The sequence below is a fragment of the Oryzias melastigma genome, linkage group LG5 (genome assembly GCF_002922805.2).
Source record: "Oryzias melastigma strain HK-1 linkage group LG5, ASM292280v2, whole genome shotgun sequence".
Classification (NCBI taxonomy): domain Eukaryota; kingdom Metazoa; phylum Chordata; class Actinopteri; order Beloniformes; family Adrianichthyidae; genus Oryzias; species Oryzias melastigma.
In genome coordinates, this window is record NC_050516.1 from 19,907,634 (window position 1) to 19,923,191 (window position 15,558).

General features: G+C 37.0%; 2 protein-coding genes across 4 annotated transcripts in view; both read left to right on the forward strand.

Moving 5' to 3' along the window:
• The window catches only part of LOC112145705 (immunoglobulin-like and fibronectin type III domain-containing protein 1), a 22,554-nt gene extending 9,362 nt beyond the window's left edge, over window positions 1-13,192 (forward strand). For 2 of the 3 annotated variants that reach the window (XM_024271091.2, XM_036211977.1), the window contains 22 exons: window positions 1,877-1,996; window positions 2,074-2,216; window positions 2,337-2,436; window positions 2,579-2,623; window positions 2,877-2,910; window positions 2,988-3,171; window positions 3,275-3,388; window positions 3,498-3,666; window positions 4,953-5,225; window positions 5,352-6,224; window positions 8,749-8,873; window positions 8,957-9,098; window positions 9,190-9,483; window positions 9,613-9,909; window positions 10,218-10,397; window positions 10,482-10,610; window positions 10,712-11,020; window positions 11,669-11,754; window positions 11,842-12,034; window positions 12,125-12,421; window positions 12,543-12,869; window positions 12,954-13,192. In XM_024271091.2, the coding sequence (XP_024126859.1) occupies window positions 1,877-1,996; window positions 2,074-2,216; window positions 2,337-2,436; window positions 2,579-2,623; window positions 2,877-2,910; window positions 2,988-3,171; window positions 3,275-3,388; window positions 3,498-3,666; window positions 4,953-5,225; window positions 5,352-6,224; window positions 8,749-8,873; window positions 8,957-9,098; window positions 9,190-9,483; window positions 9,613-9,909; window positions 10,218-10,397; window positions 10,482-10,610; window positions 10,712-11,020; window positions 11,669-11,754; window positions 11,842-12,034; window positions 12,125-12,421; window positions 12,543-12,869; window positions 12,954-12,958 (4,439 nt within the window). In that variant the 3' untranslated portion in view covers window positions 12,959-13,192. Of the gene's footprint in view, window positions 1-1,876; window positions 1,997-2,073; window positions 2,217-2,336; window positions 2,437-2,578; window positions 2,624-2,876; window positions 2,911-2,987; window positions 3,172-3,274; window positions 3,389-3,497; window positions 3,667-4,952; window positions 5,226-5,351; window positions 6,225-8,748; window positions 8,874-8,956; window positions 9,099-9,189; window positions 9,484-9,612; window positions 9,910-10,217; window positions 10,398-10,481; window positions 10,611-10,711; window positions 11,021-11,668; window positions 11,755-11,841; window positions 12,035-12,124; window positions 12,422-12,540; window positions 12,870-12,953 lie in introns of those variants that run through there. The other variant, XM_036211978.1, reaches the window with a different exon arrangement.
• A 1,196-nt stretch (window positions 13,193-14,388) lies between these two features.
• Window positions 14,389-15,558, forward strand: part of LOC112144557 (immunoglobulin-like and fibronectin type III domain-containing protein 1) — an 11,615-nt gene continuing 10,445 nt past the window's right edge. Inside the window, exon 1 of the mRNA XM_024269134.2 lies at window positions 14,389-14,634. The gene's annotated coding sequence lies outside the window, so the exon portion shown is untranslated. The remainder of the gene's footprint in view (window positions 14,635-15,558) is intronic.

Genomic DNA, 15,558 nt, shown 5'->3' on the forward strand with positions numbered 1-15,558 from the left:
AATCTTTCATATGAAGACGCGGGCCGCAAATCATCATCCTGCGGGCCGCAGATGGCCCGCGGGCCGCGAGTTTGAGACCCCTGGTGTAGAGTCAAGATTTCTTATTAAGATACATGTGTATGTCAATATAACTATATTCTGTAAAGACCCACTCCAATGCAAATAGTGTTTTTTTGCATTTTAAAGGATAATCAAACAATGCAGTTGGTTGCGTAATCTATGGAATGTATTCACAAAGCTATGACACACTTCCGGTTCCTAGGTGGCATAGCGGTTAAACTCCCGCGCTCACAATCAAGAGGTTACCAGTTCGTATCCCACCGGGGGCTTATTTGTTTGTTTCTTTTTTTTTTTTTAATCCCAAAACTGTTCATCCATCCATCCATCCATTTTCTTGACCGCTTCGTCCCTTTCGGGGTCGCGGGGTGCCGGAGCCTATCCCGGCTACTGAAGGGCGAAGGCGGGGTACACCCTGGACAGGTCGCCAGTCCGTCGCAGGGCCTCAATCACACACCCATTCACCCACACAGCCACACCTAGGGACAATTCAGAGTCACCAATCAACCTATGAAGCATGTTTTTGGACGGTGGGAGGAAGCCGGAGTCCCCGGTGAAAACCCACGCATGCACGGGGAGAACATGCAAACTCCACACAGAAAGGTCCCAGCCGGGATTTGAACCGGGGCCTTCTCGCTGTGAGGCGAGAGCGCTAACCACTTGCGCCACCGTGCAGCCCCAAAACTGTTCAATTCTGCTAAATAAATGTTTTTTAAAAATAGACAGGGCCAATAAATGACAAAATAGCAATGTGGGGGGTGCTTGTTTTGATTTTGGTACTTTTAAAGGATAATCAAATAGTGCAGTTGGTTGCGTAATATATGGAATCTCTCCACAAAGCTGTGTTACATACTTTTGGTTCCTAGGTGGCATAGCGGTTAAACTCCCGCGCTCACAATCAAGAGGTTACCGGTTCGAATCCCACTGAGGGCTTATTTTGTTTGTTTCTTTTTTTTTTTTTTTTAATCCCAAAACTGTTCAATTCAGCTATATATATATATATATATATATATATATATATATATATATATATATATTTAAATAGACAGGAGCAATAAATGACAAAATAGCAATTGGGGGGTTGTTTGTTTTGATTTTGGTACTTTTAACATACTCCTGTAGCATTTTTCTAAGTTTCTGAGTAGTGCTTCATTCAAATTGATGTGAATCAAGAGCAAACAAAAAAGAAAATACAGTTTGAAAAAGCTTGTAGCTGTGACGTAGGTCCTACAATCCACAGATTCTGATGCATCCATTTGGACACAAAATATCTATGTTCCTCGTCTGAGATGACATCTGGCTGAAAACTGTACGGCTGGATAGCTCCAATATTGCTTACCATTTTTGTTGCACCTGTAAAGTTAGGTTGTGAGGGGCTGTAAACAAGTGGGAGAGCTTGTAAACAAAGGGATGATGGGAAAAGAGGTGTGCATATATAACAACTTAACCACAATAATTGAACCAAAACTACAAACTCATTATTTCTTCAAATTGTCAGCTTTTTTCTTTAAGGATAGAGAGAGACAATGGACCGGTGAAAGGGCCACAGGTTGCAGACTTCTGGTTTAAACAGAAGGTTAAGCATTGAAGAACTGGATTTGAAAATTTGGGGAAAACACGTATTTAGTGGGAGCTTTTTAATTTTCAGGATTTATGATCTTAACTTAAAGGAATGACAAAAGAGTTCAAATTCATCACTTGAACTGAATCATTTTGCAATCTCTTCATTATCTTTGTAACCACTCATCTTAACTTGGTCTGTATGATCAGGTTGTCTCATTACAAACTTGTTTTTTTTTTTTTACTATTATTAATTTAGGCATCAGGAAGAAATCAAAGGTGCCTGGTGTTATGATAACACAATATTTGGAAGAACTTCCAGAAGGAAAGACAACTCCAGATTTCACTCGGAAGCCCATCGCACTCACCATACAAGAGGGTATGTTTTTGTGAATTATGAATGAATGAGTGAGTTAAAAGCCATAACATGTTATTTTTTGTTTGTTTTGTCAACAGGTAAACATGCATTCTTTAAAGCCATTGTAGTGGGTGATCCCAAACCCACTGTGACATGGGGTAGAGCAAAGGGAGAAATACTTTTTCACCCCAATGTGTGCTTTCAGAGGTATGATGAGGCAGCTCAAGAACATTACCTTGAGGTATGTTTCACTTCATCACAAGTCACTAAGAAATCGTGATCTAAAATCCTACTACAAGTTATTTATTAAACCATTTGCAAATGACTAGAATTACAAAATAACATTAACTCTATGTCTTAGTTCCCAAAAGTGGCACCAGAGGATGCTGACACCTACAAGTGCTACGCTACAAATGAGTTCGGGAGAGCTGTCTGCACTGTTGTTCTTAATGTTATTGAGGGTAAAATATGAATAGTTGACAACAATTATTTGAAATGATCTTCAATTTTAATATTTTAAAAATATGAGTTGCATTTAATCCTGGAAAATCAGTTTTTATGATTTTTACTAAATATATTTGTATCTTTTTTCTTTTTTTACAGTTGGATTCTCAATGACCAAACAACTTCAAAAAGCAAAAATGGAAGGTGAGGTTTTAATTGCAGCTTAATCCATGTTTCTATGTACAGTCATTTAAGTTAGTCTTTACTTTATTTACTGTATATTTTACCAGTATACTAGTGGAATTTCTGAATTTTTTTGGATTTTTCTTATCAAATAAATATTTGGAGAATTTGTTTTAACTTAAGACCTTCGTGGGCAGATTTTTTTTTTTTTTTCCCAAACGATGCTCACAATTACAAACAAGACTGCTTTTGTTTGTTCTGCTGTGCTCTTCAGATGTTGGTGAAATCAAGAAGAAGCTCAAGGCACGGTGAGGAAACTATTACTTTTGGTGTTTAACATCTGGCCAAATCAAACAGAAGATACACATAACTTTCCTCTCTTCAGGAAGACAGATGGGTCACGTGAAGACAAGCCAATGGAGCCCGAGGAGAAGGTTTGGGAAATTCTGTTGAGTGCTGACAAGAAAGACTATGAGCGTATCTGTGTCGAGTTTGGCATCACGGACTTCCGAGGCATGCTGAAGAAACTGACGGAAATGAAAAGAGAACGAGAGGAGGAGATAGCTCAGGTACACAACCCACTGCTTCTCATTAAACTCTATGTTTTAGTATTTAACTTTTTTGTTTGTTTTACCCTGCACGAATGAAATCTGCTGTTCTCTTCTGCCACAGTTTATCTCACACATCGGGACACTAAAACCCGTTGAGGTCAAAGATGACGACTGTGCAACAATTGAGTTGGATATGGACCTGGTGGATTCTGGCAGCAAAATTTACCTGTACAAGGTGGAGTATTGACAACTACTGTTTTGTTCTGTTTTCTTTAGGTTTTTAGCTCTTGCTTTTGCAGAAATCAGATTTCACTGAAATAATTTTATACGCTGCAACTGTACAGGATGGTGTAATGGTTCCAGTTACCAGAGAGGAGGGAGATGGGAAGAAGCACAATTTGAAACAAGTTGGCAATAAGTATGTTTTCACCATCAAAAATCTGGGTAAAGACGACGCTGGGCTTTACTCTGTGGATGTTGGTGGAGTAAATGTGTTTTCCACTGAATTTAAAGGTATGTTAAACATGTTTTCCACATCTTATCTGTTCCTACAACTGATTTCTTAGCATTTATTTATTTTTAAAGATGAAAAAATATATTTGAGTGACCATCATCATGTCTATTTTCATAAAAATTAGGGGTGTGTATTGGAGCCGGACAATACAATACATATCACAATATGTATGTCACAATACGATACATATCCCAAAAATACACCAGAAAAAAAATTTTCACATATAAAAGTATTGAAGTAAGTTAAAATTAAGTTCTACATGTCTCATTGAACTATGTATTAGCAAAAATAATGACTAAACATCCAACACAAGATAGTTCAGGTGAGATTTTGTTGTTGTCTTGGTGGGAGCTGTAATTGAAAAACAAAAATAGGACGTTGAACCACATTTTTGCTCATAAATAATTAATTAAATATAGTCTTGGCAGCATTTTAAATGGTCGCAAGCATCGACAAATATTTCTATGGACTGATTTTTTTCCCTACAACCCTAATAAAATGTAATCATAGTAATAACAAAAATACATATCATACTGTACTATCACTCTTCATGCCATACAAGTAGAGGGCGCCGTGGGTCTTGGGTTTACTGTTGCTTAACATACATTATATTTTTCAGCCCCAGTGGATGCAGATAAACTGAGATATAAAACTCCACACACCTATATAATAGTTGATTTCAAATCCAAAGGAGCATTACCATATAGAAAACATATTGAAAAAGATACGCTTTTCTTTTTAGACTAAAATTGGGCTAAAACATTGAAAAATAATACAACTATAACTTAATTTTAGATGATTTTGTAATAAGAGTTGAATCGGGAAGCTGTAGTATTTCAAAATTAAATGAATTCACATATTTTGTTCTGAAAACAGAAACCTTGACCTCAAAAAAAAACTCTTTTATGAGTCAGCAAAGCATGAATATAAAATCATTCCCTATTAAAAGGTTTGTTGTATAATCATAAATTAAAATAATTTTAAAGTAAGATGTATTATATTAAAAGTTCAGCATTGCTCTGGCCTTCGTATTCACACTGTCTGTTCAGCTTGGTAACTTTTTCCTATTTGGACCCATTCCTAAAACTTTTCTCATCCCTTTGTCCAAATGTTCAACTAGCTAAAGCTGCCAGTGAAATAACCACAATAAAAAAAGGACCATCATTTGTGACCCAGTGCGAAATTATTTGAAAAAAAAAAAAAGGAATTTAAAAATGAACAGAATCGATGAAAGGCATTTAATGGTTTGTTTCTTCTCTTTGTGTCTTTTCTTAAATCCTCACAGTGCCTGAAGTTGACTTTGCAGTCAAAATACAAGAGGTCAAGGCAGAAGAAAGAGAGGATGCCCTTTTTCAATGTGTTTTGACCTCACCGATGAATGAGATTAAATGGTATGGCAAAAGTGCTCTGCTCTCAAACAGTGAGAAACACGAGATTATTGTATCTGAAGATAAACTCATCCACAAGTTGATTGTGCGAGACTGCCTGCCTTTGGATGGTGGGATCTATGCAGCTGTGGCTGGAATCAAGTCATGCAATGCCTGGCTTATAGTTGAAGGTAGGACACTTTTGTTTAGCACAAAGATGATTGTCCAGTTCATCCCAATTTAGGTGCTCCGCCATGAAATGAGTATAACGACCCATAGAAATGACAAACACATTTAATTGTAACTTATTTTTACAGCTGACAAAGATCCTTCAAAGAAGTCTAAGAAATCAGCTCGCAAAACTACTTTGGCTGGAGCTGGCAATGATGACGAGCTGTTGAGAATTGCTAAAGAACAACAAGAAAGATATCAGAAAGAACTGACAGAGAAGATGGACATTGCCAAGAAAGCTCAAGCAGCAAGAGACGCTTTAGAAGCAGCGGCTCTTGCGGAGGAAGAGGCAGCTAAAAAAGCTCGCGATGAAGCGAGAGCTGCAGCCAAGGCCGCCGCAAAGGCAAAGAGAGCCGCGGCAGGCAAGGATGGAGCTGTAAGAAAGTCCAAGAAAAAAGAGGCTGGTGCCGGGACCGGCTCAGGTCCTGGTGATGGAGCTCAAGCGGGAGTCGTTGGAGGTGGTGCTGGTAAAGGTGGAGCTCCTGGTGTTGGTGCTGGAGGAGCAAGCGGTTCAGGAGGCGCCACAGGAGCAGGGGGTGCGGGAGGAGCAGGGGGTGCAGGAACAGCAGGAAGTGCAGGAGAGGCAGGAACCACTGGAGCAGCTGGAAGTCCCGGTGGTCCAGGTGGTGCAGGAAGTCCTGGTGGTCCAGGTGGTGCAGGAGGGGCAGGGGGAGCAGGAATGGCAGGAGTAGGGGATGGTGCTGCTGGTGCAGGAGGTGAGGGTTTAGAAGAGGATTTCGAAGAAGATGAGGATTACGATTCATTTGAAGATTCGGATGAAGACATAGATGCAGAGGGCACCAAAAAAGAAGGTGAAACGGTAGATGGTTCAGGTGTAGGAGAAGCAGGAGAAGCAGGAGAAGGAGGAGAAGGAGGTAAGGGAGGAGAGGAAAGTGAAGCAGGAGGAAAACGCAAGAAACGAGTGAGAGCTGGTCCACTTGTTCCGGATACAGTGATAGGTAAGATGATTCTGCATGTTCCTAACTGTAGAAACAATGTTTTGCTTTTTTCTGTTGAGTCTTTTAGCAAAAATAATTTACTAGTTAATGTTTGTAGAAAATAATTCGACTTTTTGACTTTTGCACATGGCTTTACAACATGACTACTTATGCATACAGTTTCTGTTTATCAAACTATTCTATTTCAAGGAAGGTATCAATAGGAAAAAAAATATGGGAAAAGACAAAAATATGTGACTAAAAATAATTTTGAGGTTTACATTAATTTTACTGAATCTAGTAAAAATAAGGTTCTTGATTCAAGAAAAACTTTCCTTTTTTTTGTCTTTCAATAAAGTTTTTCAGGAGCAAAATAAACTTAATTTGAGAAAAAGTCTCAACGAATAAAATTTTCTTTTAAAAGTAAAATTCTTTGTAAGCCCATTATTCTTTTTCCATTGGCATATTTTTTATTCATGGGGCAATCATTTTTTACTTATTTCTTTAGGGTCTGTTTTGTTAGAAGAAAATGTTAAAGCTCTTATGCTTTAGATTATTTCACAAGCATCAAAATCCTTGTGTAAAACAATAATTTTTGCGTCAAAAACAAGGATTTCTATGTATTTTCAGAGACTTTCATTTAGCGAGGATTATTACTTATCAAATGACACCAATGACTTACAGTTTTGGTATCTTGGTATGGAGTTCTCGATTTGCTACTGTTCTTATAATATGTTGCTTACATTTTATAATATGTTTTCGGTTCTCACAAGCCTGAGAATCTGTCATATCAGATATGCATAAATATTAAAATAATCCTTTATTCTACATTTTTTACACAGTCACACATTTTTATATTTACAGTTTTTTTTTTTTGTTAATATTGTGTTTTGTCATACAGACGTGTTTGTCTGGTTGTTAATATTTGTTTCTGTCACATATAAAGGATTTTAACTAAATACCAAACAAAACAAAGATTTGCAAGAAATCAGAGCTGTCATTTGCAAAAAAAAAAAGTGTGACAATGAATCCACACATTTCATATTTAAACAAATATAATCAATTTTACACAACCTCCATTCAATCTTGTTATTGTTTTTATTCAACTTGTTCTCATGCGTATTTTCCTTTTATTGTTGTTTTTACCATTAATTATTATCATTTTCAGAAATATTTCGTAAGGCATAACAACAAGAACCAAATGAGAAAAAACAAAGAAACAATATTGATTTATTGAAAAAAAAAAGAAAAAAAAAAGCAGAGAAGTTGGTGTTATAAGAGAAACAGGCACTGGACCTGCAGCAGATTTTGTTAAACCCTCTGAAAATGTTGAGGGTGCAGCTGGAAGTGAATCAGCAACAGCAGCTGCTGGATGTTCAGATTGTGCATGGAAAGGTCCGTTGATCGAGGAGACGGTTTGTGGTAAGAGGGCTCCGTTACTGCTGCATGCAAAGCAAAACCATTCAGTACAATGATTTCAACTAAGAACAATAAAAGATTCATTGTTAGCACTTCTTTTAAACTGATATTTTTTTTCTTAATCCATAATAAAATGAGAATAAAAAATGTGTTTTTTTTGTGAAGTTAAATCAAATCATTCTCTTAAATAACATTTTTTTTCCAAATGTATTTATTTTGCCCACAGGTTTCACATCAAGAGAAACTTTACTGTTTGTTTGAGTCGACCTTGTCTTTTGCACGTACTTGTTTGGACGCTCTGAGTGTGTGATGCTTACCGTGCATCTGTGCTCCGTGTTGCGTCCGTTTTAACATTTGTGCTTGCCATCTTAAATGTCACTTCAGGATGAGCCGGTGCATTGGGGAAAAGGACATATGATATAGTAAAAAAAAAAAACATAGTCCCAGTACAACAGAACGTACATGTGCCTTACTTGAAGGAGACCTTGAAGAATGACAGCACTGTATAAGTGACATCTTTTGTTTCTTTTTTTGTTTGTTTTTTACTAAAGAACTTTTTAAAAATAAACTCTGCAAATGATCAAAGGACTGTCAGCATCCAGAAAGAGATTTCTGTTAGTACCTTGGATAATTTCACATAACAGTAACCACTTTCTGTAAGTTTTCCTCTCAAAGTTCAAAAAAAGGAAAGTTGCATTTTGAGTTATTACAAGACATAGTTTTTTTTTTTTTTTTTAAGCTTTGAAAAATCGTATCTTCCCTAATAATTTAAACATTCATCTTATCAATTATCTGAGGGAAACATAACTGACCGACATTTTAATCCAAGCATAAAAAAGGCCACATTTACCATTCTTTTTAAGTGAGGTAAGTAATAGCATAGGATCTTCGATTTCGACAGTACTTTTTCACATTCTGATTTGATCCTAATGTCCCGAACATGACAACAATGAAGTTGAATCTCATTTTTGGTTTATTGATGTTTAATCTGTTCTAAATCTGATCTTAGTTCTACAGATACATGCTGTCACTATATAGAATCATGCCGTTTGGCTTTCTTATAAAGCTGAATATCCATTCAATAAATTAAGAAATATTAAACAACTGTGAACATGTAAATTCTCAGACCCCGGAGTTCACTTTCAAGCTGGCCTGTCTGACTGTAAAGCCAATATCGGAGAAGCAGCAGAGCTAGAGTGCAAAGTGAACAGAGAGGACTGTGCCGGGATCTGGTACAAAGATGGAGCGGAGGTGAGCCCGGAGTCTAAATGCAAATGTCAGTAAAATATACCGGCTTATGAATGTAAAGACTGGGGATGTGTTTGATCTTCCAGATTACTTCATCTGAGGGTGTGACCATTTCAAAAGACGGATGCTTCCACAGGCTGAAAATTGATAAAGTCACAGAGGAACATGCTGGGAAATATAAATTTGAAGCCGATGGACGGAAAACAGAATCGGAAATTGTTGTTGAGGGTGAACACTCTTGTTTTAAAAATATTTTTCTTTATGCTTTGCATAATAATCAGTGTGACTACAATCTACATGTTTTTTCCATTGGTTTTAGATCCACCCAGGTTTGATGCTGAGGAGCTGGAAAAATTTAAGCCTACTGTAACTGTGAAGAAAGGACACAAAGCTATTTTCAAAATAGCTTATGTTGGACGGGAACCTATTAAAGTGCAGTGGTACCTTGAGGGTGAAGAGCTTTCAGAAGAAAGCAACATCAAGATCGAGCACTCAGAGGGGAGTAGCCAATTGCTTTTGTTGAAGCTGCAACGCAAAGACAGTGGAGAAGTCAAGATAAAACTCAAAAATGAGTTTGGCACGGTGGAGGCCTGCAGTGAGCTTAATGTACTGGGTATGCTCAAAACCAATTTACCAGAACAATGATTAATGCATGCTATTTCCAACATTAATATTTAACTAAAGCAGTTTAATAGTGTGGATTCTTTTTTTGAGAAGATGTCAATGTGCTGCTTTCGATTAGATAAACCTACTCCTCCAATGGGACCTCTGGAGATCGTTGAGGCCTCATCTTCTGGAATTGAATTCAAGTGGAAGCCGCCAAAAGACAGCGGTGGCTGCAAGATACAAAACTACATCCTGGAACGACAGCAAATTGGCCGTAACACCTGGAAAAAGGTGGGGCCGATCGGCCCGGTGGCCTCGTACAAGGACTCTGATGTGGACCACGGCAGGAGGTACTGTTATCGTATCAGAGTGGAGACAGAAATAGCAATCAGTGAACTTATGGAGACAGAGGACATTCAAGCTGGAACAAAAGGTGAGGAACTGTTATAACTTAAGACAAATAGAAAATCAGATATGTTAGAAATAAGATGGTCAAATTTGAATCGAAACATCCACTGGAACACTTAATTTATGATTAGTTCTCTGTTCAGTGTAGGTATATAGCACAGCTACACACCGTTCATGACACTAATTAACCTTTTCTTAAAAATTTATACTCTGTCAACTATTTTGATCATCCTGGGCTTGTGTTTATGCAAATTTTGAAATTTCTAATGTCTATCAAGTTGTTTGATATTCAAACTCAAGCTCAGACATACTTTTTTTGTTCACGTACTGTAGCATATCCTGGACCTCCATCAGCACCAAAGGTGGCCAGTGCTTTTAAGGACTGCATCAACCTTACCTGGTCTCCACCTGCCGACACTGGGGGAACCAACATTCTGGGATACAACCTTGAGAAACGCAAGAAGGGTAGCAATCTCTGGGGTCCAGTCAACCCGCATAATGAGATGATTCCAGGTCCAACAACACTGATAATTTATAGTTTATCTAATGAACGTTGCTGTATGATTAACTGCATTGATGTTCTCCTTTCCTGTGCAGCTAAAGGATATGCAGTTAAAGATGTGGTTGAGGGAATTGAGTATGAATTCCGCGTCGCTGCAATCAATAACTCGGGCGCGGGGGAATTCAGCACGCCGTCTGAATTTGTGTTTGCCAGAGACCCTAAAAGTATGCAGAGATGTACCAAAATCGTGACAGTACTAAAATTAGTATTTTGTCTGAAAAAATATGGGATGTGAAGACAAATCTTACTAAACCTTGTGTTACAGAACCTCCAGGAAAAGTCACAGACTTGAAAGTGACTGATTCCACATATACCACGCTGTCCCTGTCTTGGACCAAACCTAAAGACATCGAAGGAGTCGAAGATGAAGCCAAGGGATACTTTGTGGAGATCAGGCTTGCAGAAAACACAGAGTGGGACAGATGCAATACCAATGCCATAACCATGACTTCATTTACAGTGAAGGGAATGAAGTCATTGGCCATGTACTGGGTGAGAGTCATTGCTACAAATGATGGGGGAGAAGGAAGCCCTCAGGAACTGGACAACTACATCCTTGCTATGCCCCCTCCTGGTAGGAGAACTCACACTAAACATGCACATTCATGACTACAATCTTAGTTACTAAAAATATAAAATTAGAGAAAGAAAAAAGTTTTATCGTTTTTTTTTTTTTTTTTTTTTATGTGATGTTGCTTTCAAGGAAATGAATCTGTTCCCATTTATTTGACAAAAATAAATCTTTATTACTGTTAGGAAATGAAAAACACACAGACACACGTGCAGTTCACATGTTTCTTTTTTTAATTTTTAAATAAATACAAAGTGACTAAAAACATCCATCTTCTAAACCATACAGGCATATGTAATCGTCTTTGTCTCTACTCTGCGATATGTTGTTATTTTTGCTATGTGCTGCACCAGGAAGCCACAAAAGAAATATATATTTTTGGAACACTTTCACTTTATTCTGGTTACAACAAAATATGGTGTCATGTATCAAGTTTTTTGTTTGTTTATTGACTGTGAAATAGAATTGCACTGCTTAATTTCAATAAATAACAGATGTCTAGTATTTTTACAACCAAAAAAATACATTTTACTTTTTTTTTTTAAGTTAATGCTTTTTTTCCATTATTTATCTTTTAAGGACTAGTGTTTATTTTTTTATTCTATTTTTTAAGCTAATTTACTCACTGCCTTCTTCTTCCTGTTAACGCAGTGAGACCACGGTTTACAGATGCAAAAGTTAAGAGTTTCATGGTGGTTCGAGCTGGAAATTCTGCGCGTTTCAATATCAACTTTGAGGTAAGAAAATAAAAGTAACTTAAATAAAGAAAAAAATATCAAATTCTCCTCTAAATATGGTAATCTAAAAAAAACATTTTTTTGCAGGCTTCCCCTTGGCCTGAGGTGATCTGGCTGAAAGATGGAGCGCCAGTGTCTAAGAAAGTCACAGTAAGCAATGCTGAAGGTGCATCTCAGCTTCTAATTGCATCAGCCGAGCGCTCGGATACGGGAATTTACACCATCATTGTGAAGAACATTGTTGGACAAGAAACATTTAGCATTGAAATCAGGGTCACTGGTAAGTCTATAAAAATATCCCTCTTTTCTGTTCAGTTATTTGGGATGTGCTTAGAATGCTTGAGAATAAAATGATGTATTTGAACTCAAGATGAGCCGAAGCCCCCAGGCCCCGTGGAGCTGGACGAAAACGTGCCAGGCACTGTGACCGTTTCATGGGCCGCATCTCCAGACGAGAAGCGTGACGACCGGCTGCACTATATGGTGTCCAAGCGTGATTCTGTCAAAAGGAGCTGGCACACCGTCGCTGATAGGATCTTCAACAATAAATTCACAGCTTGCAACATATTGCCAGGCAGAGAATACCAATTTAGAGTCTACGCCAAAAATGACATGGGCTCCTCAAAACACTCCGAGTCACCAAAGTGGCTGATACCCGCCAAAAAAGGTATGTGAAAATACGTCTCGTCTTGAGTATGAATCCTAAAAGCATGTGTTTCTCAATTTATTTATCACAATGAATATATTTGAATTTTCGTTTGACTCGGTGCATTGTTACTTTCTAACAGAAAAGTTTACAGTCACCATGCCAGAGTCCAAACCATGTGATCTGCAGTGTGCTCCCAAATTCATCGTCCCACTGAAACAGCACACCGCTCCACAAGGATACGAATGCTACATGAGCTGTGCTGTCAAAGCAGACCCAACACCTCATGTGACATGGCTTCGGAACAGCATCAGCCTCAACACAGACACCAACTACTTCATCTCCAACACCTGTGGGGTCTGCTCTTTACTCATATTGAAGGTGGGATCTAAGGACACAGGGGAGTACAAGATTGTGGTAGAAAACCCTTTGGGAAGGGCAGAGTGTTCCACCAAGCTGACAGTCAGAGGTAAGTCAGGGATTGGACCTGGTTTATACTTTTCTATCATGTGACCTTCTTAACCAATCACAATCTTACTTTGCTTCTTTTCAGAATAAGTGAGCTGACAGAAGAAAGCCACATCTACCATGATGATATTTTGAATGTTGTTTTGATTTAAGTAAAGCCTGAGATGCATTTTAAATGTGTTATAAAACTGATTAACATAATCAGCAAAAATGGTGCAAAATTAGGATCATCTCAGGGAGTGGAAAGCTGCAAGAAATAACCCTAAAGCTGTGTTTGTTCTTCTTTTAACAACCTTAATAAAAATCAGAAAACTTGGGACAAAATGTTAATTGTTGTTTTGTTGTCTGTTGTTTTTTTTGGATAAAATTTCATTTCTGGTACTTTAATTATATCAGAAAAGCTTTTTTGTGAGCCATTTGTTTGCCCTTATATTTGCTAATTTGAACATCCAGGTTTGAATAAAAGATTAAACTTGTCGTGAAGAGGAGGCTGTGTAGGACAGCTGCTAATACATACTTGAGTAAAAACAAACCAGTAACAATTCAGAAAAATGCAAATTATTTTAAAAGGTGTTTTGACACATTTGCTTTGCAGCAATGGTTTTTCTAGGAAGTCGCTGCTCCTCAAGACGATAGGTGGCCCCATTAGACTGCTGAGCTCCAGCCGCCTCCCTTTAGGTGTCAAGTTGTTCATTCGTGTCGACCTTACAGCTGAAATGACGTGAACACAAAATGAGGATGTGACTTTTTCATTTGTATTTCATTTTACCTCCCAAATATACATATTTTTTGTGGATGAAAATATTCTTTTTTCTTAGTGCGTTACAATTATATTTGATCCAACCAGTGACTTAAACTCCTTAATGTCGCCTTTATTTCCATCACTGTAGGTATGTACCATTAAATTAGACTTTTTTGTCAAAAGTTTCAAGGTACTGGTGCTTCTTACTAACAGACACCAGATACTGTGTGTGGATTTAGGGTAAATTATTTTCCCAACATTTTGATGTAAACTGTTGATCTCTGACTTAAATAAAAAATATTTTACTCTTAAAATGTTAACCTGGGCAAAAATTCTTGACATTGTACATCACTAAAAATAGATCCCTGGGCCGAGCCTTGATGTGGAACATAATTATGATAACTGATGGCAGTTGTCCGCCTTCACGCAAGTTTATGAGAATAATTTATGCCCAGTCCTCTTGTATTACCACTCTGGGCAGGTTTTTTTGAGGTGTCACACTGTATTCCGTGTTTAGCCTCACTGAGAAGGAAAGGGTCAGTTGGAGTTGCACTCTGGGCAAAATGTGACAGACGAACGTAGAACACCGATCATTTTTTATTTTTTATTTTTTTTTTTATGTTATCTTCTAATCGCTTTAAAAAGACATAGAAAAATTAAAAATTTTGTAAATGAAAATCCTAAAATTATGCAATAATGTCACTGCCAATGTGACTTTCCTGTCTAATAACAGCAACCAAAAACATGTTGCTACCACTGTACAGCAATTTTAAGGGGAGGATTGCAGAGATTCCCAGCAGTATTGCTTTGGCATCTCCTCTGCATGAACCTGCAGCACTATAAGGCTAAGGAACATGCCGGTAAACCTATCTCCAAGAGCCACAGTGAAAAATTAGAGGGCTATGTTGCTCTGAGTCTTTTTAAGACTTTATAGCTTTGTAAAACGAAGAGCACACGCTTCAGAATCAACCTGGAAATTTGCTGGCAACAGACTCCAGTACACAGCTGCTTACGTGAGAAAATAGTAAGTACATTTAACAAGAACTCCACGTTTAGAAATTTTAGCGTGTATTTAATTACTTCTTTTTAAAAAAAAACCCTTTTGTTTTCATGTAGCTGATGGTATTTTGCATGTTCCCACAATTTCTTTTCAAAAGTATTTGTTTAAAAGAAAGTGTGCATAGTTCTGATATTCAGAACTTCATAAACAAATATCATCATAAAAAAACAAACGTATTTTTGAAGAACTTACTACATGTTAGTGTAAACTAAATTATATCAACTTTACGCTTAAACATATGCTATATTATGTATTTGATGAAGTTACTACCAAATTCAAAAATCATATGAAAAAACAATAATGTAAATTATCCATTAGAAATAGAGAAAAAAAAAACATTAATGTTTTTAAACTGTTGTGCATAGTTTTATGAGAAAACTAACAAAATTAGCTATTATGAGAGCTTCACAATTTGACTTTTGTACCTTCAGCTAAAATACAATTATATTGAAAATATATTGATTTAAAGTGGTAGTTTTTGAGGCTTTGAGGCAAACTGCAAATAGTGGAAAGTGGAACAACATTATTAAATGAATGACTTATGTACCTTAAGAAAAGTCTAAAATTGGTTCTTACTCAAACAAATGTAAGACTAGAGTCTTAGTCCTTTAGGGCAAATCTTAGATTACAGTGCCTTTATTTGTTTGGGTTTTTTTTCTAGATGGAATATAACAAAAATGTATACATTTACAACATTTTATTGTTTTTTAAAAGTCAAGGCAATAGCAAGAAAAAAAACAAAAAAAAAGTTGGGATTAAGGAACACAAATGATTTTTGAATACATTTGAGTTCTACATCAAGTTAATGTAATAAACTGCATTCAAATTTCACCACAAAACCTGCCATATATTTAACTTATTTTACCTTAAGAATATCAAAAGTATTTA